Source organism: Littorina saxatilis, linkage group LG2, assembly GCF_037325665.1.
Source record: "Littorina saxatilis isolate snail1 linkage group LG2, US_GU_Lsax_2.0, whole genome shotgun sequence".
Classification (NCBI taxonomy): Eukaryota; Metazoa; Mollusca; class Gastropoda; order Littorinimorpha; family Littorinidae; genus Littorina; species Littorina saxatilis.
Genome location: NC_090246.1, coordinates 96,681,954 through 96,698,790, shown reverse-complemented (window position 1 = coordinate 96,698,790; position 16,837 = coordinate 96,681,954). Strand labels below are relative to the sequence as shown.

The following is a 16,837-nucleotide window of genomic DNA, read 5'->3' as shown; positions in this document are numbered from 1 at the left end:
TTTGGTGTCATCTGAGCTCCAAGTTTGCATTAAATTCAGTTTTTAGAACCATTTTTGCCTCACCCGTTTATTTTTTCGGCGGACACTTTTGCGTTTTCGGCGGAACAAAAAATAATGTCGGCGGAAATTTGCCTTTCGGCGGACAATTCCCATGCCTGTTTACTGTATAGTTACTGATGTTACTGAATGGAAAATGTAGTTTGTGTATTCTACCTTATTTTGTTCTTTCTGCAGTCGAACCTGCCCTTGCAACCACCTGTTATATATGAAGTCTTATGTCGCGCGCGTATCTCCAGACTCGGACTCAAGGCGGAGGGATCTATTTATGCCGTGTGAGATGGAATTGTTTACACAATACATCACGCATTCACATCGACCAGCAGATCGCAGCCATTTCGGCGCATATCCTACTTTTCACGGCCTATTATTCCAAGTCACACGGGTATTTTGGTGGACATTTTTTTTTATCTATGCCTATACAATTTTGCCAGGAAAGACCCGTTTGTCAATCGTGGGATCTTAAACGTGCACACCCCAATGTAGTGTACACGAAGGGACCTCGGTTTTTCGTCTCATCCGAAAGACTAGCACTTGAACCCACCACCTAGGTTAGGAAAAGGGGGAGAAAATTGCTAACGCCCTGACCCAGGGTCGAACTCGCAACCTCTCGCTTCCGAGCGCAAGTGCGTTACCACTCGGCCACCTCTTCATAATGACCCCCTGCCCATTACGACACCCCAAATAAATGCTGACATGGGTCTTTCCTATATATATACCTGTAACTAACCTTTGCAAAATGACCACGTACCTGTCTTTAATGACCACTGTTGGTTCCTTGGGTGGTTGTTAAAGACAGTGTTGGCTGTTTTTATTCTGTTATCTATATATTTATTAATTCATTCATTTCTTTATTTGTCTATTTCTTTATTTATTCATTTGTTAAGTTGAAAACTTTTTTTTGTTCTTTGTCCTTTGTTTGCACATGCAAGAACAGATCAAGGGCATACAACTTTGTAGAAACAATATTCACAAGAAGAGGCAAGTAATACTGTTTAAAATCTGAGGTCACACAGAAATAATACGCAAGGCTGCAACTATCTTGTTGGCTGTTGATCCGAGAAAATACCTCTCTGACCATTGCACAGCAAACCCAGCATTAGCTCACAACATGTTTGTGTATTCAACATTTTTACCATGATAATGATGCCTGTTACTGACTTTAACTAGTGTCAAAAAAAAAAGAAGAAGAAAGGTAAGTTGTTGGAACTTTTGTTATTGACAAAACAATATGTTACAGTCACAAATATATCGACCCAGCGGTCTTTTAAGTGCACAGACAAACAAATAGTAACAAGAACTTAGCTTGATGGAATGTGCCACCGCTTGTTGGGAAAGTCACAAGCGAATAATGTGATCACTTTTCCTTGTTTCTTTCTCTTTTTCACAAATTTCGCTTGTGACTTTCCCAACAAGCGGCGGCACATTCCATCAAGCCAAGTTCTTGTTACTATTTGTTTGTCTGCGCACTTAAAAGGCCGTTGGGCCAATATATTTGTGACTGTAACATATTGTTTTGTCAATAACAAACGTTCCAACAACTTACCTTTCTTGCTTTTTTATTCTGAATTTTGGAACGTTGGCAGTCTCTTTGTTTTTGGATTTTAAATAGTGTTCCAAGTCAATTAGTATTCACAAAGGGCATTGTGTCATACCTTCATCATTGACAATGGTGATGATACACTTGGTCAGCTTTCCCAGGGTAGCTCCACCGTCAGACTCAAACAGCTCAATTGCAAAACTCTCGTCACGCTCAGCTTTCTGCAAAACCACGTTCTGTCTGATATTAACAGCAGTAAAGAGCAGGAACTATATCAAAGAACAATATGAAACATGTCATTATCCCTATTGTCTCTTAGAAATTTGCCTTCAGACTTACCAGTTTGAAGAGTAAAGCATCACTCATTAGAGCAGGTACAAAACCTGCTTAACAAGAGACGCACATACTTATATTAATACAGTTTATACAACTCCTGCAATGCAACCGAGGAGTGGATTAAATCTAGTTGATTATTTTTAGACAAGTGAGAAATTAGAACGAACTACTTTGATTACACCCAAAAATCACACGTGGATTATTCGAAGTAAGAATAAAGAGGGCTACAAAATAATCAATACTAGAATTTATTTTTAGAACATTTGAAACCCAGACGATTGGACCCTGTTGCGGAAGAATACAACGTTGACTCAAAACTGTAACAACAATGGCTGACGTGTATAAAGTACACGCATACCTCGCCAGGTTTGTTTCTGTGACTAGTCGACAGACGATGCCATTTGCTTTGTGTGTGTTTTTGTTGTTGCTTACTGTACATGACATACATTACGTGTAAAATCCAGTTCTTTAACAGGCAACAAACCTTGCAAATTTCCAGAAGCTGCAAACTGAAGCGACCTATCTCTGATTCTAGCAGACGATCTCTCCAATGTTTAACACAAAATCAGCAAACTCTCCTGTCACATAGTAGTTGGGTCATATCCAAGGATTCCGTGACCGTTGAGAGCAAAGGTCCGTTTCTCGATGGATTTGACTTCTGTGAAGGTTAAATAAAAAATTTAGAATGGGTGTACCTCGCGAAAGTGTGGGCATAACTTTTGAGAGCCCCAAATTCAAAATGGCCACCAACGGCCAGTATGAAAATTAACTTTTTACTGGTTTGGCTTAGAATGCTGCACAAAACATGTTTTCTAGGATAGTTTGGCATGGGGAATTCATATTTGGTATTATTTATATGATTTGGCCTATTTTTGATGTCCAAAACCAAGATGGCCGCCAATTTTCATGTCCGAACGGTCACTTTTGCAAAGTCTTGAAAGGTCCTTCCTAGTAGGCTGTAATGTCCGTTTCTCAGTTGATTTGGCTTCCTTGAAGGTTAAATAATGTTTTTATCCTGGATGCCTTTTGCAAAAATGTAGACACGAAGGTACGAAAGCCCCAAATCCAAAATGGCTTCCAACGACCATTATGAAAATGAACATTTTACTATCTAGTTGATGGAGCATACACCGATTAGGTCTGTGTCTAGTATACAAAAGATTCAAAGGATCTGGGATGTCAGACACACTGGTGACAGCAGGGGTGATAGTGGATGGGTCTGTGGATCAAGCACTGCGAGGAAAATATTACAGGCGTGGCCCGCGCGGCATCATGCTATGGAGAGAGGCTCTCATCCACCTACGTTTGAAAGATATTCTTGAGCATGAGGAACTATCAGAAGCCGTCAAGGAGAAGCTGGACATTGTGCGCAATGCTCTCACCGAGACACAGGAGGCTATCCACGAAGCCCATGGTGACCTAGAGGAGGATGACAACATGAAGGACATGATCAAAAGTGTGTATGAAAAACCTGGCACAGACATGGGAGACTTTTGGATCTCATTCATGGAGATGACAGACCCTCTTGCACAAAATCTGGATGCATGCCACGCAAGAAATGGACCAGAGTATGTTTCATCAACTTACGACATGTTGAAAGGGCTCATGGCTTACAACAATCATGACTACGGAAGGTGGCTGCCAGATTATTGGGCAATGTTGTCTTCTCTAGCAGATGAGCAAAAGACATTCTTCAATGCGCACTTTGCCCAGTCCATGACAGGACTACCTTATTCCTGCCAGCCACTTGATTTGTGGATTGAGACCACCATGAATTTGAACTCGAAGCTTAAGCAAGGCTGGCTTCAGCTTCTACAAAACGAGAAGCAGCTGTTCTCAACAATCCGAAATGTTAACAACGTGGCCAGGGTGAAAGCTGCCGTTCAGCAGAACCTCAAATGCGAGCGTCGCCACAGAAAACATGTTGAGTGCCAGCCAGCAAGGATGAAAAAGGACGAACAAGCAATTCAGGACCTGCAGGGCTGCATGACAGAGTTCAACGCTCAGCCGTTTGACACCTCATCACCTGCACTGAGGTCACTGCAGTCTGGCCTGGTTGCTTCTCCAGAACTTGTTCAAGACCTCAATACTGCATTTGCAGACGGACAAGATCAAGTTGAAACCCTCCTGAATGACAGGGTATTCACCAAGACAAAGCTTCTCACTGCTACCATCCACAAGAATAAAAGGCAGACATTCGCCAGCGAGCGGATTTGTGCATCAGTTGGTGCGTCTACAAAGGTGGCTCAGATGGAAAAGTCGGGACTTGCGGCCCTGGTGGACCTCGTGGATGGTTTAGGCATGTTCCAACTTGAGCAAGTACTTGAGGGGAGAGTGACCGAGGAATGCTTGTCTCTGTACAACGTAGATGGATCCTTCCGCAAGACTATGAAGAGCAAAATGTTGGAGCTGTTCAACAAAGATCCAGTTGCTCAAAAACCACAGCATTGTTGACATGGGGATGATCTGGCGGTTAGCCACTCCTACACCTGATGACCGAGAGGCTAGGAAGCGTGATGGTTCGCACTACAGCTGGAATGACTATCTGCATAAGATATGCGCGATCATCTTCTCACGCCATGCTAATGCAAGGCCCTACATCATCCTGATCAATGACAAATATGACCTGTCCCTTCAGCATCAAGGACGATGAACATGATCGACGGGCTGCAAAGCATGGACATATTCCAAATGTGTTCCCTAAGCCCGAAGACACTTTCCCAGGTGCTGCTGAATTCAACCAATTCATGGTCAGATCAGGAAACAAGGTCAGATTGCAGAAGCTCGTGAAGAAAAAGTTGGAAGCAGAAGTTGCTCGGGTGGGGTGTGAGGTCATATACTGTGAGGGTGAAACAGCAGTGAACCTGTCCACTGGGGTGGCAAATGGGGACTATGTCTTTAGACATCCAGAGGCTGATACAATGCTGCTCTCTGCCTATGCCAAGGTCAGGACAGGAAACTACAGGGGGACAGTTGTACTTGACAGCGAGGACACTGACGTATATGTTCAAGCAGCATATCTCTCACAACAACTTCCTGGTGATCTGCTGATTAAACGCAAATATGCCTTTATCAACTGCAGTGACATGCTGTCCAACGAAGTCTCACAGATCATCATACCTCTCCATGTGATCACTGGAAGTGATCATACCTCAGGATTCTATGGCCATGGGAAGAAGACTGTGATGGAGACGGCGATGACTAATCCTGAGGCAAGGGAACTCCTGGAACGAGTCGGCGAAAGCCCCGACTTAGAGAACAGTGTAAAAGTTGACATGAAGTCCTTTGTTCTCTCCAGCATCTATGGTGAAAGTGCAGATGCTACCTGCGGGCAGGCCAGAGCTTCCAAGTGGCACAAGATGAAGAGGAAAAATACATTCCGCCTCCCACCCGATGACGACTCCTTGAATCTCCATGTGGAGAGGACAAATTATATCACATATTGCCAACTTCATTACAACCTGTTTGACCATCCATCCCCAATTGGGCACGGCTGGGAACTTGTGGATGGGAAGTGCCGACCAGTACGCTACACCCAACCCCCATTGCCCCAACAGCTCACACTTCGCGATTATTCGGATGAAAGTGGAAGTGATGATGAGAGGAGCGAGCCTGGAGATTCAACAGATACAGAAGATGTGTAGAGACCCCACTATACACAGACTTTCTTTATTTGGTGTTTAACGTCGTTTTCAACCATTCAAGGTTATATCGCGACGGACTAGACACAGACCTGATCGGCGTATGCTCCATCAACTAGATAGTAAAATGTTCATTTTCATAATGGTCGTTGGAAGCCATTTTGGATTTGGGGCTTTCGTACCTTCGTGTCTACATTTTTGCAAAAGGCATCCAGGATAAAAACATTATTTAACCTTCAAGGAAGCCAAATCAACTGAGAAACGGACATTACAGCCTACTAGGAAGGACCTTTCAAGACTTTGCAAAAGTGACCGTTCGGACATGAAAATTGGCGGCCATCTTGGTTTTGGACATCAAAAATAGGCCAAATCATATAAATAATACCAAATATGAATTCCCCATGTCAAACTATCCTAGAAAACATGTTTTGTGCAGCATTCTAAGCCAAACCAGTAAAAAGTTAATTTTCATACTGGCCGTTGGTGGCCATTTTGAATTTGGGGCTCTCAAAAGTTATGCCCACACTTTCGCGAGGTACACCCATTCTAAATTTTTTATTTAACCTTCACAGAAGTCAAATCCATCGAGAAACGGACCTTTGCTCTCAACGGTCACGGAATCCTTGGATATGACCCAACTATAGAACGTCCATAATATAGTGCAATGTTGAAATGAAGTTACCGACCGTCTGAAACATTTAGTCGTTTCTTCTGAGACAATCCTTGTTCTCTTATCATCTACAGATTTACCGCAGTCTTCACCACGCGAATTCACAACAGAAGTCAGACTTTCGAACATACAATCTACGTAGGCAAGCATGATACGTCATGACGTCATATGATTCCTAGCATATTGACGTAATGCTAAACATCCGGTTATCCCGAGTTTTCTCCGTAATACATGTCCGTGGGTTTTTCAATGTTCGGTTATTTCCGTGGCTTCATGCGGAAAGGGAACCGTCGTCTGCAATCAACGACATGGACCATTCTGGTCCTTGTTGCTGACAAAAACATGATTTTAACGCAGAATGTAATGTCAGAATAGCTATATAAACGCTATTGTGTTTTAATCGTAGCAATAGGGTCCGATATTTAGACGAGACAAGTATAATGCCGACGAGTCGGAGACAAAGAATAAAGTAAAAGAATAGGGACTATTTGAATGACGCGCATTTGACACTCTGAGTGATTAGGCGGAAATGAAATTGCCTACAAAATGTCGTCTGCATGACTGCATGTTCGGCCCGTGTTGTTCGTTGTATAAATAGCTTAAACAATGACGACAACTCGTTGATTACTGGAAAATAAACCACTCGTGGGTATTTGCAGCCGCTTGGTAATTCACTCGTGTGCTCCGCACACTCGTGAATTACCAAGCGGCTGCAAATACCCACACGTGGTTTATTTTCCAGTAATCAACTCGTGGTCATTGTTTAAGCTCTATTTAATCTGCCCTGGCGACCCCGTACCTCTTGATAACGATCACCTGCCCTGGCGACCATGTACCTCTTGATAACGATCACCTGCCCTGGCGACCATGTACCTCTTGATAACAATCACCTGCCCATAATGACCACCCCAAAGGATCCCCGACGATTTTTCTTCTATTTAATTCATCTCGTCGTAGCTATATCCACCTCTCTATAACAACCACCTTCTTGTCAATCCCTTGGGTGGTTGTTATACACAGGTCTGACCGTACTAAGACAACACACAACACACAACACACCTTCTTGTCAGTCCCTTGGGTGGTTGTTATACACAGGTCTGACCGTACTAAGAAAACACACAACACACAACACACAACACACCTTCTTGTCAGTCCCTTGGGTGGTTGTTATACACAGGTCTGACCGTACTAAGACAACACACAACACACAACACACAACACACCTTCTTGTCAGTCCCTTGGGTGGTTGTTATACACAGGTCTGACCGTACTAAAACAACACATAACACACAACACACCTTCTTGTCAGTCCCTTGGGTGGTTGTTAAACACAGGTCTGACCGTACTAAGAAAACACACAACACACAACACACAACACACCTTCTTGTCAGTCCCTTGGGTGGTTGTTATACACAGGTCTGACCGTACTAAGACAACACACTAACACACCTTCTTGTCAGTCCCTTGGGTGGTTGTTATACACAGGTCTGACCGTACTAAAACAACACACAACACACAACACACCTTCTTGTCAATCCCTTGGGTGGTTGTTATACACAGGTCTGACCGTACTAAGACAACACACAACACACAACACACAACACACCTTCTTGTCAGTCCCTTGGGTGGTTGTTATACACAGGTCTGACCGTACTAAAACAACACACAACACACAACACACCTTCTTGTCAATCCCTTGGGTGGTTGTTATACACAGGTCTGACCGTACTAAGACAACACACAACACACAACACACAACACACAACACACCTTCTTGTCAGTCCCTTGGGTGGTTGTTAAACACAGGTCTGACCGTACTAAGACAACACACAACACACAACACACAACACACCTTCTTGTCAGTCCCTTGGGTGGTTGTTACACACAGGTCTGACCGTACTAAGAAAACACACAACACACCTTCTTGTCAGTCCCTTGGGTGGTTGTTATACACAGGTCTGACCGTACTAAGACAACACACAACACACAACACACAACACACAACACACCTTCTTGTCAGTCCCTTGGGTGGTTGTTAAACACAGGTCTGACCGTACTAAGACAACACACAACACACAACACACAACACACCTTCTTGTCAGTCCCTTGGGTGGTTGTTAAACACAGGTCTGACCGTACTAAGACAACACACAACACACAACACACAACACACAACACATAACACACAACACACCTTCTTGTCAGTCCCTTGGGTGGTTGTTACACACAGGTCTGACCGTACTAAGACAACACACAACACACAACACACCTTCTTGTCAGTCCCTTGGGTGGTTGTTATACACAGGTCTGACCGTACTAAGAAAACACACAACACACCTTCTTGTCAGTCCCTTGGGTGGTTGTTATACACAGGTCTGACCGTACTAAGAAAACACACAACACACCTTCTTGTCAATCCCTTGGGTGGTTGTTACACACAGGTCTGACCGTACTAAGACAACACACTAACACACCTTCTTGTCAGTCCCTTGGGTGGTTGTTATACACAGGTCTGACCGTACTAAGACAACACACAACACACAACACACCTTCTTGTCAGTCCCTTGGGTGGTTGTTATACACAGGTCTGACCGTACTAAAACAACACACTAACACACCTTCTTGTCAGTCCCTTGGGTGGAATGTTATACACAGGTCTGACCGTACTAAGAAAACACACAACACACCTTCTTGTCAGTCCCTTGGGTGGAATGTTATACACAGGTCTGACCGTACTAAGAAAACACACAACACACAACACATAAACCTGCTTACGTTGCTTTCATACAGGGGGATATCAATGCACTTGGACGTTTCCTGGTTGTCGAACAACAGCTCTCCCTCCCCGCCCTTGTAGTCCTTGCCGTTGATAGCGGTGATGTCTTTGGTCCGCCATTTTACGCTGACATGACCGTCAGCACCCCCTGTGCGTCCCACTGGGATAAGGGCCCGGAATCCGCTCTCCTTGATGACGAAGCTAGGCTTGGTGAATGCCAGCACACCAGGTTCTGGGAAGAAGTAAAATGAAACAAAATGACAATTACATTTCTAGACCATTATACATGTTGAGTGTGTGAAATTAAAACGCTACTTAGTATCAAAGCATGTTTCCAAAACTCATGTTACATCACTTCAAATCTATAAGCATTCGAGAATATGTTCGATTGTTTTTTAAGTATAAATCATATTTTTAAGTATAAATCATAATTTCTGTATGCCGTCAACAATAAAGCTTTGAGGTCAACCTCTCCTTTCATTTTTTTAATTTACTTTCTTGTCCCATCGCTGGGAAATTCCGGTCGCTTCCTCCAAGTGAAAAGCTAGCAGCAACTGAGTCGCGCTACCCAGGTGTATGCGTGTTTAGGTGTAATCAGCCACCTGCACTTATGGCAGAATGATCGAGGTGACACGGGGGTGGAACATGGATACTGTCTCCGAGTCTTTGTCACTGACCGTCATCGTTGATGATGGTGACCTGGCAGATAGACATGTTTCCTAGAGAGGCATTGGCTTCGGGTTCCAGATGAAGCTTGACAAAGAAGAACTCGTCAGGCTCCCACTCAAAGTCATCAACAATCTCGATAAAGACAGACTTGAGCTCCTCATTCTTGTCAAACTTGATCACTTGGTCAAAAGGCTTGTAGTCCTCTCCCGATATAGCTGTTCCATTAATGGTCTCCACTCTGGAGGATAGGATAAAAGACAAACATGAAAATACCGCTGCTCATACTATTTATACTTCTGATGGGCTAAATATTGCTACATGTACTAACTGCAAATCAATTGTGAACATAGACATCAATAACCGTGTCGCTGCCTGTAGGACGTCAGCTGACGTCCTGGGTACCTTGATTTACGGGGCAACAAACCATTCAATAAACGACAGAAAAAGAAAGAACAAAAAAAAAAAACAACAAGAAGGGCAAAGCCCATACGACTCACATGCTTTACACATTTTTCCTAGCAAAATACATGTGACCTTGACCCAAGGTCAAGGTCATCCAAGGTCATGCAACACAAAGCTGTTAATTCAAGACATAGGAAGTACAATGGTGCTTATTGGCTCTTTCTACCATGAGATATGGTCACTTTTAGTGGTTCACTACCTTATTTTGGTCACATTTCATAAGGGTCAAAGTGACCTTGACCTTGATCATATGTGACCAAATGTGTCTCATGATGAAAGCATAACATGTGCCCCACATAATTTTTAAGTTTGAAACAGTTATCTTCCATAGTTCAGGGTCAAGGTCACTTCAAAATATGTATACAATCCAACTTTGAAGAGCTCCTGTGACCTTGACCTTGAAGCAAGGTAAACCAAACTGGTATCAAAAGATGGGGCTTACTTTGCCCTATATATCATATATAGGTGAGGTATTGAATCTCAAAAACTTCAGAGAAAATGTGAAAAATGTGAAAAATAGCTGTTTTTTAGGCAACATTTATGGCCCCTGCGACCTTGACCTTGAAGCAAGGTCAAGATGCTATGTATGTTTTTTGGGGCCTTGTCATCATACACCATCTTGCCAAATTTGGTACTGATAGACTGAATAGTGTCCAAGAAATATCCAACGTTAAAGTTTTCCGGACGGACGTCCGTCCGGACGGACGGACGGACGGACGACTCGGGTGAGTACATAGACTCACTTTTGCTTCGCATGTGAGTCAAAAACCAAGCAAAGCAAATGCTTACATATACGACTCACCTTTGTCATGTCCCATTACATTGGAACCCCCCTTTGAAAAACATCCGACAGCAATTGACCCCGAAAATCGACTTCGCTAATATTTTGCCCGTGATGATTTCAAAATGTGTTGAAACAAGTGTGAAAAGGCGATTAGAACTATTTTAGGATTTGCGCCCTATAAATACCCTTATTATTATTATTATTATTATTATTAAAAATGAGAGATATCATATCGAGCGAACATAGCACAAATCCACATTGGAGCTCATTCTTTGACTTTGATGATTGTGATCGCTTGACGTTATTAATAATTGTCAATATTTGTTGCTGCAATATTTTAAAGGGCACAACTCTTTCAGGGCCCTAAAACCCCCATATAACAGTTATTTCTGAACTTGGTCTATTGCAATTTCAAAAGCAATGCCCTTTATATTTCAATCAAAAAGGTCTGAAAAACAAACCCTCACATTTTCCTAACCACCCATACATTCTGGGAGGATTGCGTGTGTGTGTGTGTTTGGGACTGATCATGACACACGTGAAAGAGTGTTTCCGTGCGACGGGAGGTTTGCGTGTATGTGTGTGTGAGTGACATGTGACATACATGTTCCTGAGAAGTGGGGTGTTTGCTAAATGGCGACCCTTTTCATAAAGACCACCCGTCTAAAGAGACCACTTTTGCTCAGTCCCTTGGGTGGTCTCTTTTGAGAGGTTTGACTGTACTCATTACCCCTCCACACCACTGACATGCTTACCCAACCTACCTCACACTGACTGGAATGTCCTTTTTGCCACGACGACGGATGCCCACATGAACTTTACCCTCGTTCTCCATGACAGCAACTTCAGCGGCGGTGAACTCAATGACAGGCTTTCTGTCCCCCTCTGAGTGGTCGACATGCTTGGTGACTGCCTTGGAGGCTTCTCTTCGCTCATCTTCTGGCAGCTGAATCCTCTTGTACAGCTGTGTCCAAAGTAAAGAACAGCGTTAATTAAGATCTGAGGGTCTTGATGGGGTGTTTAATACAAATTGAGGAAGATTTTGAGGTAATTTCAATGCATCATCACCATGACCACCGCCATCATCAGTAAATAATCGTACAAACAAACAAACAAACAAATAGACAAACAAACAAGCAAACAAACAAACCTGGTAAAGGGAAAAGAAACAAGGACAGCAAAAAAGAAAGAAAGAAAGTTTTTCTTTTGAAGGGAGGTATAATCCTTAGAGAACCATTTTAGGGACCTTTTTTTTTTAATTTGAATTTCCAATGGTAAAGCTTATGTACTTTGCCGAGACTCAAGCGTAGCAACTGAAAAACAAATAATTCATACAATAACAAGAGCCAATAAAATCAAATCAGAAACTAGCAGAAGAAATCAGTATCGATCAATTAATAAATCAATCAATCAATCAAAACAATAAATATGTTACTCAGTCTTTAAACAAAAGCAATCATAAGGCCTAAAAAAAATAGGTGTGGTTACGGTAACCCGACCTACCCTATTTTTAGGGGCCGACCCTATAACTTTTTATTATATTTGTCAAACAAAAACAAAAAAACAAAAAACCGCAATGAAAGCGAAAGCGCTCGAGTCGCACACTTATTTCCCTGTCAAGTAGGTTTAATTTGTACACATTAAAAAAAAAGTAAAAAAAAAAAAAAGTGATTGCCTACCTTCCTACCCAATTTTTTTTGGCTATGTTACCTTAACCACACCTATTTTTTTGGCCTAACAACACACACACACACACACACACACACACACACACACACACACACACACACACACACACACACACACACATGCATGCCTGCATGCACGCACGTACTCACACACACACATAGTTTCTCTCTCACTCACACACTCTTTGTTTCTCTAACAAAACAGAACTGACCAAATAAGCAAAAATAAGCCTTGAAAGTAAATTAAATTTGAAAGCAATTTCTCTGACAAATGTATGCAAAGTCCCAATAAACACAAATTTAGATGATGAGGCCTTATTTTGTATTCCCATTTATTTGGTCTCTCCGCAGTAACTTTAGTGATTTAACTGACAATGTAACAGCAATCCACCTCACAGGCCCCTTGATATCATATGAATGGTTAAAGGCTCCCTTTATGTATCTTACATACACGTGAATTACAATCAAAGCAGCTCAATATCACCATCAGTTAATGGTATATGCCTGTTACTATCATGTTTCTTGTTTTTCAAATGACTTGTGCCCCAAACCTATTTTTAATGTACTCTTTCGGGTGCCAGAAATAGTATCTCCTCTGCTGCTATACACATATGGCATTGCCATATGAACAAAAAATCATGACTAAAGATAAAATTGAGGGGATCACTACGTGACCACACATGTGCCATTTAACAGCATGAAGCTGTAAATACAACAGATTAAAAAACAAAAACAAAAAACAAGACCACAAGTTAAAAAATAATAATAATAATAAATAACTTTTCTATAGCGCGAGTCCCATCAATTGGCTCCAGGCGCTCGAGGAGGGACACAGCTACAAGTACCTTACAGATCTACAGTATCAAAGGGAGAAACAGAGAAAGGCACTCAGAACACACATGAACTACCCCCCCCCACCCCCATCCTCTTCATTTTCAGCATACTGTATGTATCAACTACTCCAGACAATACATATAATCCCCAATTAGTCCCCTTTTCTCCCATCCCCCAGTATAAACATTTCAGTAGAAATGCAAGAAATTATTTTTAAAAATTGCACACTTATTATAAACTGGTGTGAGGGCTACTTTGCCTTTGCTAGTTGTTGCTGTACTGTACATTATGCAAGTGAAACAACCAGGTGCTCATAACTTTGCAGTTTTTACCATATGCTTTTCTGTACGTACTTCATACAAAAAACATGCAAAATGTAACATATGAGGTTAGGATAGGAAACAAAGTTAAAATCAAAGCAAACACATTTAAAAAAAAACCAAGAGCAACCAAAACCAACAGCATGCTGTGTTAAACTCATTCACTATAGAAGTAAAAGACAATTAAAACTTCTGGAAAGAATAATGTAAACAGGGGCGGATCAGTTCATTTTATGGGGGGGGGGTTTCCAAAAGTATATTGTGAAGATATGGGTGTGAAGGCGCGAAGCGCCGAGCCGACGGCGTGAAGCGCCGAGCCGACGGCGCAAAGCGCCTAGCTTGCTAGGGGGGTCACGGCATGCCCCCCCCCCCGGAAAATTTTGAAAAAAAGGATGCAAAATGGTGCAATCTGGTGCATTCTGAGGATGATCATTACCAGTTTCAGGCAGCAGACTTTGTCACTGATTAATACCCCCAACAAACACAAATATTTTTATTTATTTTTTTGGCTGGGGGGGGGGGGGGGGCTTCCGGAAACCCCAGAAACCCCCCCCCCTCGTCCGCCCCTGGTAAAGCCTCTGGTGCTTTAAATCATCAAAGAATATTGTAGTGGCAACTTTGAAGACAGTGGACAAAAAACCCACCCTCACAACACTCACTTGTGTTGCCTACTGTCGATACGCCCAAGGGGTACAATGTACATGGAAATACCTTAAATAATTGAAGAAAGAACATGAACAAAATAACTTTTCTGAAATCAGCTTATTCAAAAACCATTTGTACTTATTACACCGATGAACTCAAAAGGGTCAACCAAGGCAGAAAAAACCTGGTATTGAGAACAGACATTCACACATTCACAGAAAATGACTAATGTACAAAATATAATACCAACAGTACATTTGAAAACAATCAAACAAACTGAATAAACAGATAAATCAGCCAACAAGAATAATATTGCTGATTGCCCAATGTGACTCACCACTATCAATCATATCGCTCACCTCTTCAAAACACTAGAACAAAATACATCATCCCACTTATCTCCCTTATGGATGTAATTATAAGCATGCATCATTATAATGTATCTTTTGAAAATTAAAAAAACAAAAACAACAAGAAGGGCAAAGCCCATACGACTCACATGCTTTACACATTTTTCCTACCAAAATACATGTGACCTTGACCCAAGGTCAAGGTCATCCAAGGTCATGCAACACAAAGCTGTTAATTCAAGACATAGGAAGTACAATGGTGCTTATTGGCTCTTTCTACCATGAGATATGGTCACTTTTAGTGGTTCACTACCTTATTTTGGTCACATTTCATAAGGGTCAAAGTGACCTTGACCTTGATCATATGTGACCAAATGTGTCTCATGATGAAAGCATAACATGTGCCCCACATAAATTTTAAGTTTGAAACAGTTATCTTCCATAGTTCAGGGTCAAGGTTACTTCAAAATATGTATACAATCCAACTTTGAAGAGCTCCTGTGACCTTGACCTTGAAGCAAGGTAAACCAAACTGGTATCAAAAGATGGGGCTTACTTTGCCCTATATATCATATATAGGTGAGGTATTGAATCTCAAAAACTTCAGAGAAAATGGGAAAAATGTGAAAAATAGCTGTTTTTTTAGGCAACATTTATGGCCCCTGCGACCTTGACCTTGAAGCAAGGTCAAGATGCTATGTATGTTTTTTGGGGCCTTGTCATCATACACCATCTTGCCAAATTTGGTACTGATAGACTGAATAGTGTCCAAGAAATATCCAACGTTAAAGTTTTCCGGACGGACGGACGGACGTCCGGACGTCCGGACGGACGGACGGACGGACGGACGGACGGACGGACGGACGACTCGGGTGAGTACATAGACTCACTTTTGCTTCGCATGTGAGTCAAAAAACGAATGAAAACAAAAGGAGCAATTAATTGCTCATACAAATCACCTTCGTCACACTTAATATGAATCAGGAACAAATTATCTAATGCTTGAGCTGTTTAATTGTTCAAGAAAAGTGAAATTGTTCTAATAATTAACATTAACTTGACCTCTGTGATCTTGAAATTTGAGCAAAATTAAGCAGACTTTGGTACAGCAGTCCCTGCAATGTACGGCCCCCGGCGTGAGCGGCCACCTGACATGTTCGGACACATTTTCTCGGCACGGAGTGTTTTCCTTCTATATTTGCCCCCCCTCCCCTTAAACGGACACCTGCAAAACGTGGACACGGACACTAATTTTCGGTCCCAACAGCAGGTCATACATGTACCTGCAAAGCACGGACAGACCATCCTCAAATTTTCACCACACCAAAATCGATAACAGAGAAGTCCGGCTCTTGGTACAAAGGTCACAGCCGCAAAGGCGTGATGACAGTCTCTGTTAACTTGGGTGCACGTGTACCTATCAGGAGGGGGTTAGTTTGGGTCAGGAGTGGAGTACACGCACTTTCTTGCTTTCAAATGCGAAGATGCCAACATGAAACTGTTACTGCACTATGCTCTTTATTCTTGTCTGTTGGACGTAAGCAACAGAGGCCACAGTCGATGAACCGCCCTGATATGGCCCTTCGTGGTCGGCTGGGCGTTAAGCAAACAAACAAACAAACACAGTCGATGAAGGCCCTCCGAGAAAGAGAGTGAAAAATCGGCCACAGTTCTCAGCATCGCGTGTCTCCCTAACCTCTTTCATTGACAAGATACTCTTGTTTCCCCGCAGCCTTGACCAGTGAGTCGGTTACCTAATCTGTGAACCCTTCAGTTGTGTTTGTTTGTTTGCTTAACCCCCAGCCCTGTTTGTTGCTTTGTCAAAAGTTAGACACAGTCAACTGGTTTTGCTCTGAGTGAACAGTGCAGCTGGCCTCAATTAGCCTGTGACACCTCTCTGGCCACAGCACCAAAACAGTACATGGCTGGGAGGGGGGGGGGGGGGGGGGGGGTTGCTGGCTAAACTCAGTGGGGTGTCCGGTGTCACTGCATGTCAGCAGGAAGAGCATTGGAGAAAAATAGAGAGGTGTACTCTTCCAAACAATTTCCAAGGATCAGCTGTCAC

At 42.5% G+C, this 16,837-nt stretch overlaps 1 protein-coding gene across 1 annotated transcript in view; it reads right to left on the bottom strand.

Annotated features, from left to right (window-relative positions):
* The window catches only part of LOC138955008 (sodium/calcium exchanger Calx-like), a 91,847-nt gene that overhangs the window by 21,374 nt on the left and 53,636 nt on the right, over nt 1–16,837 (bottom strand). The window contains exons 7-10 of the mRNA XM_070326736.1: nt 11,700–11,899; nt 9,698–9,927; nt 9,020–9,252; nt 1,713–1,818 (exon numbers count right to left, since the gene is read on the bottom strand). Coding sequence (XP_070182837.1) covers nt 1,713–1,818; nt 9,020–9,252; nt 9,698–9,927; nt 11,700–11,899 — 769 coding nt within the window. The remainder of the gene's footprint in view (nt 1–1,712; nt 1,819–9,019; nt 9,253–9,697; nt 9,928–11,699; nt 11,900–16,837) is intronic.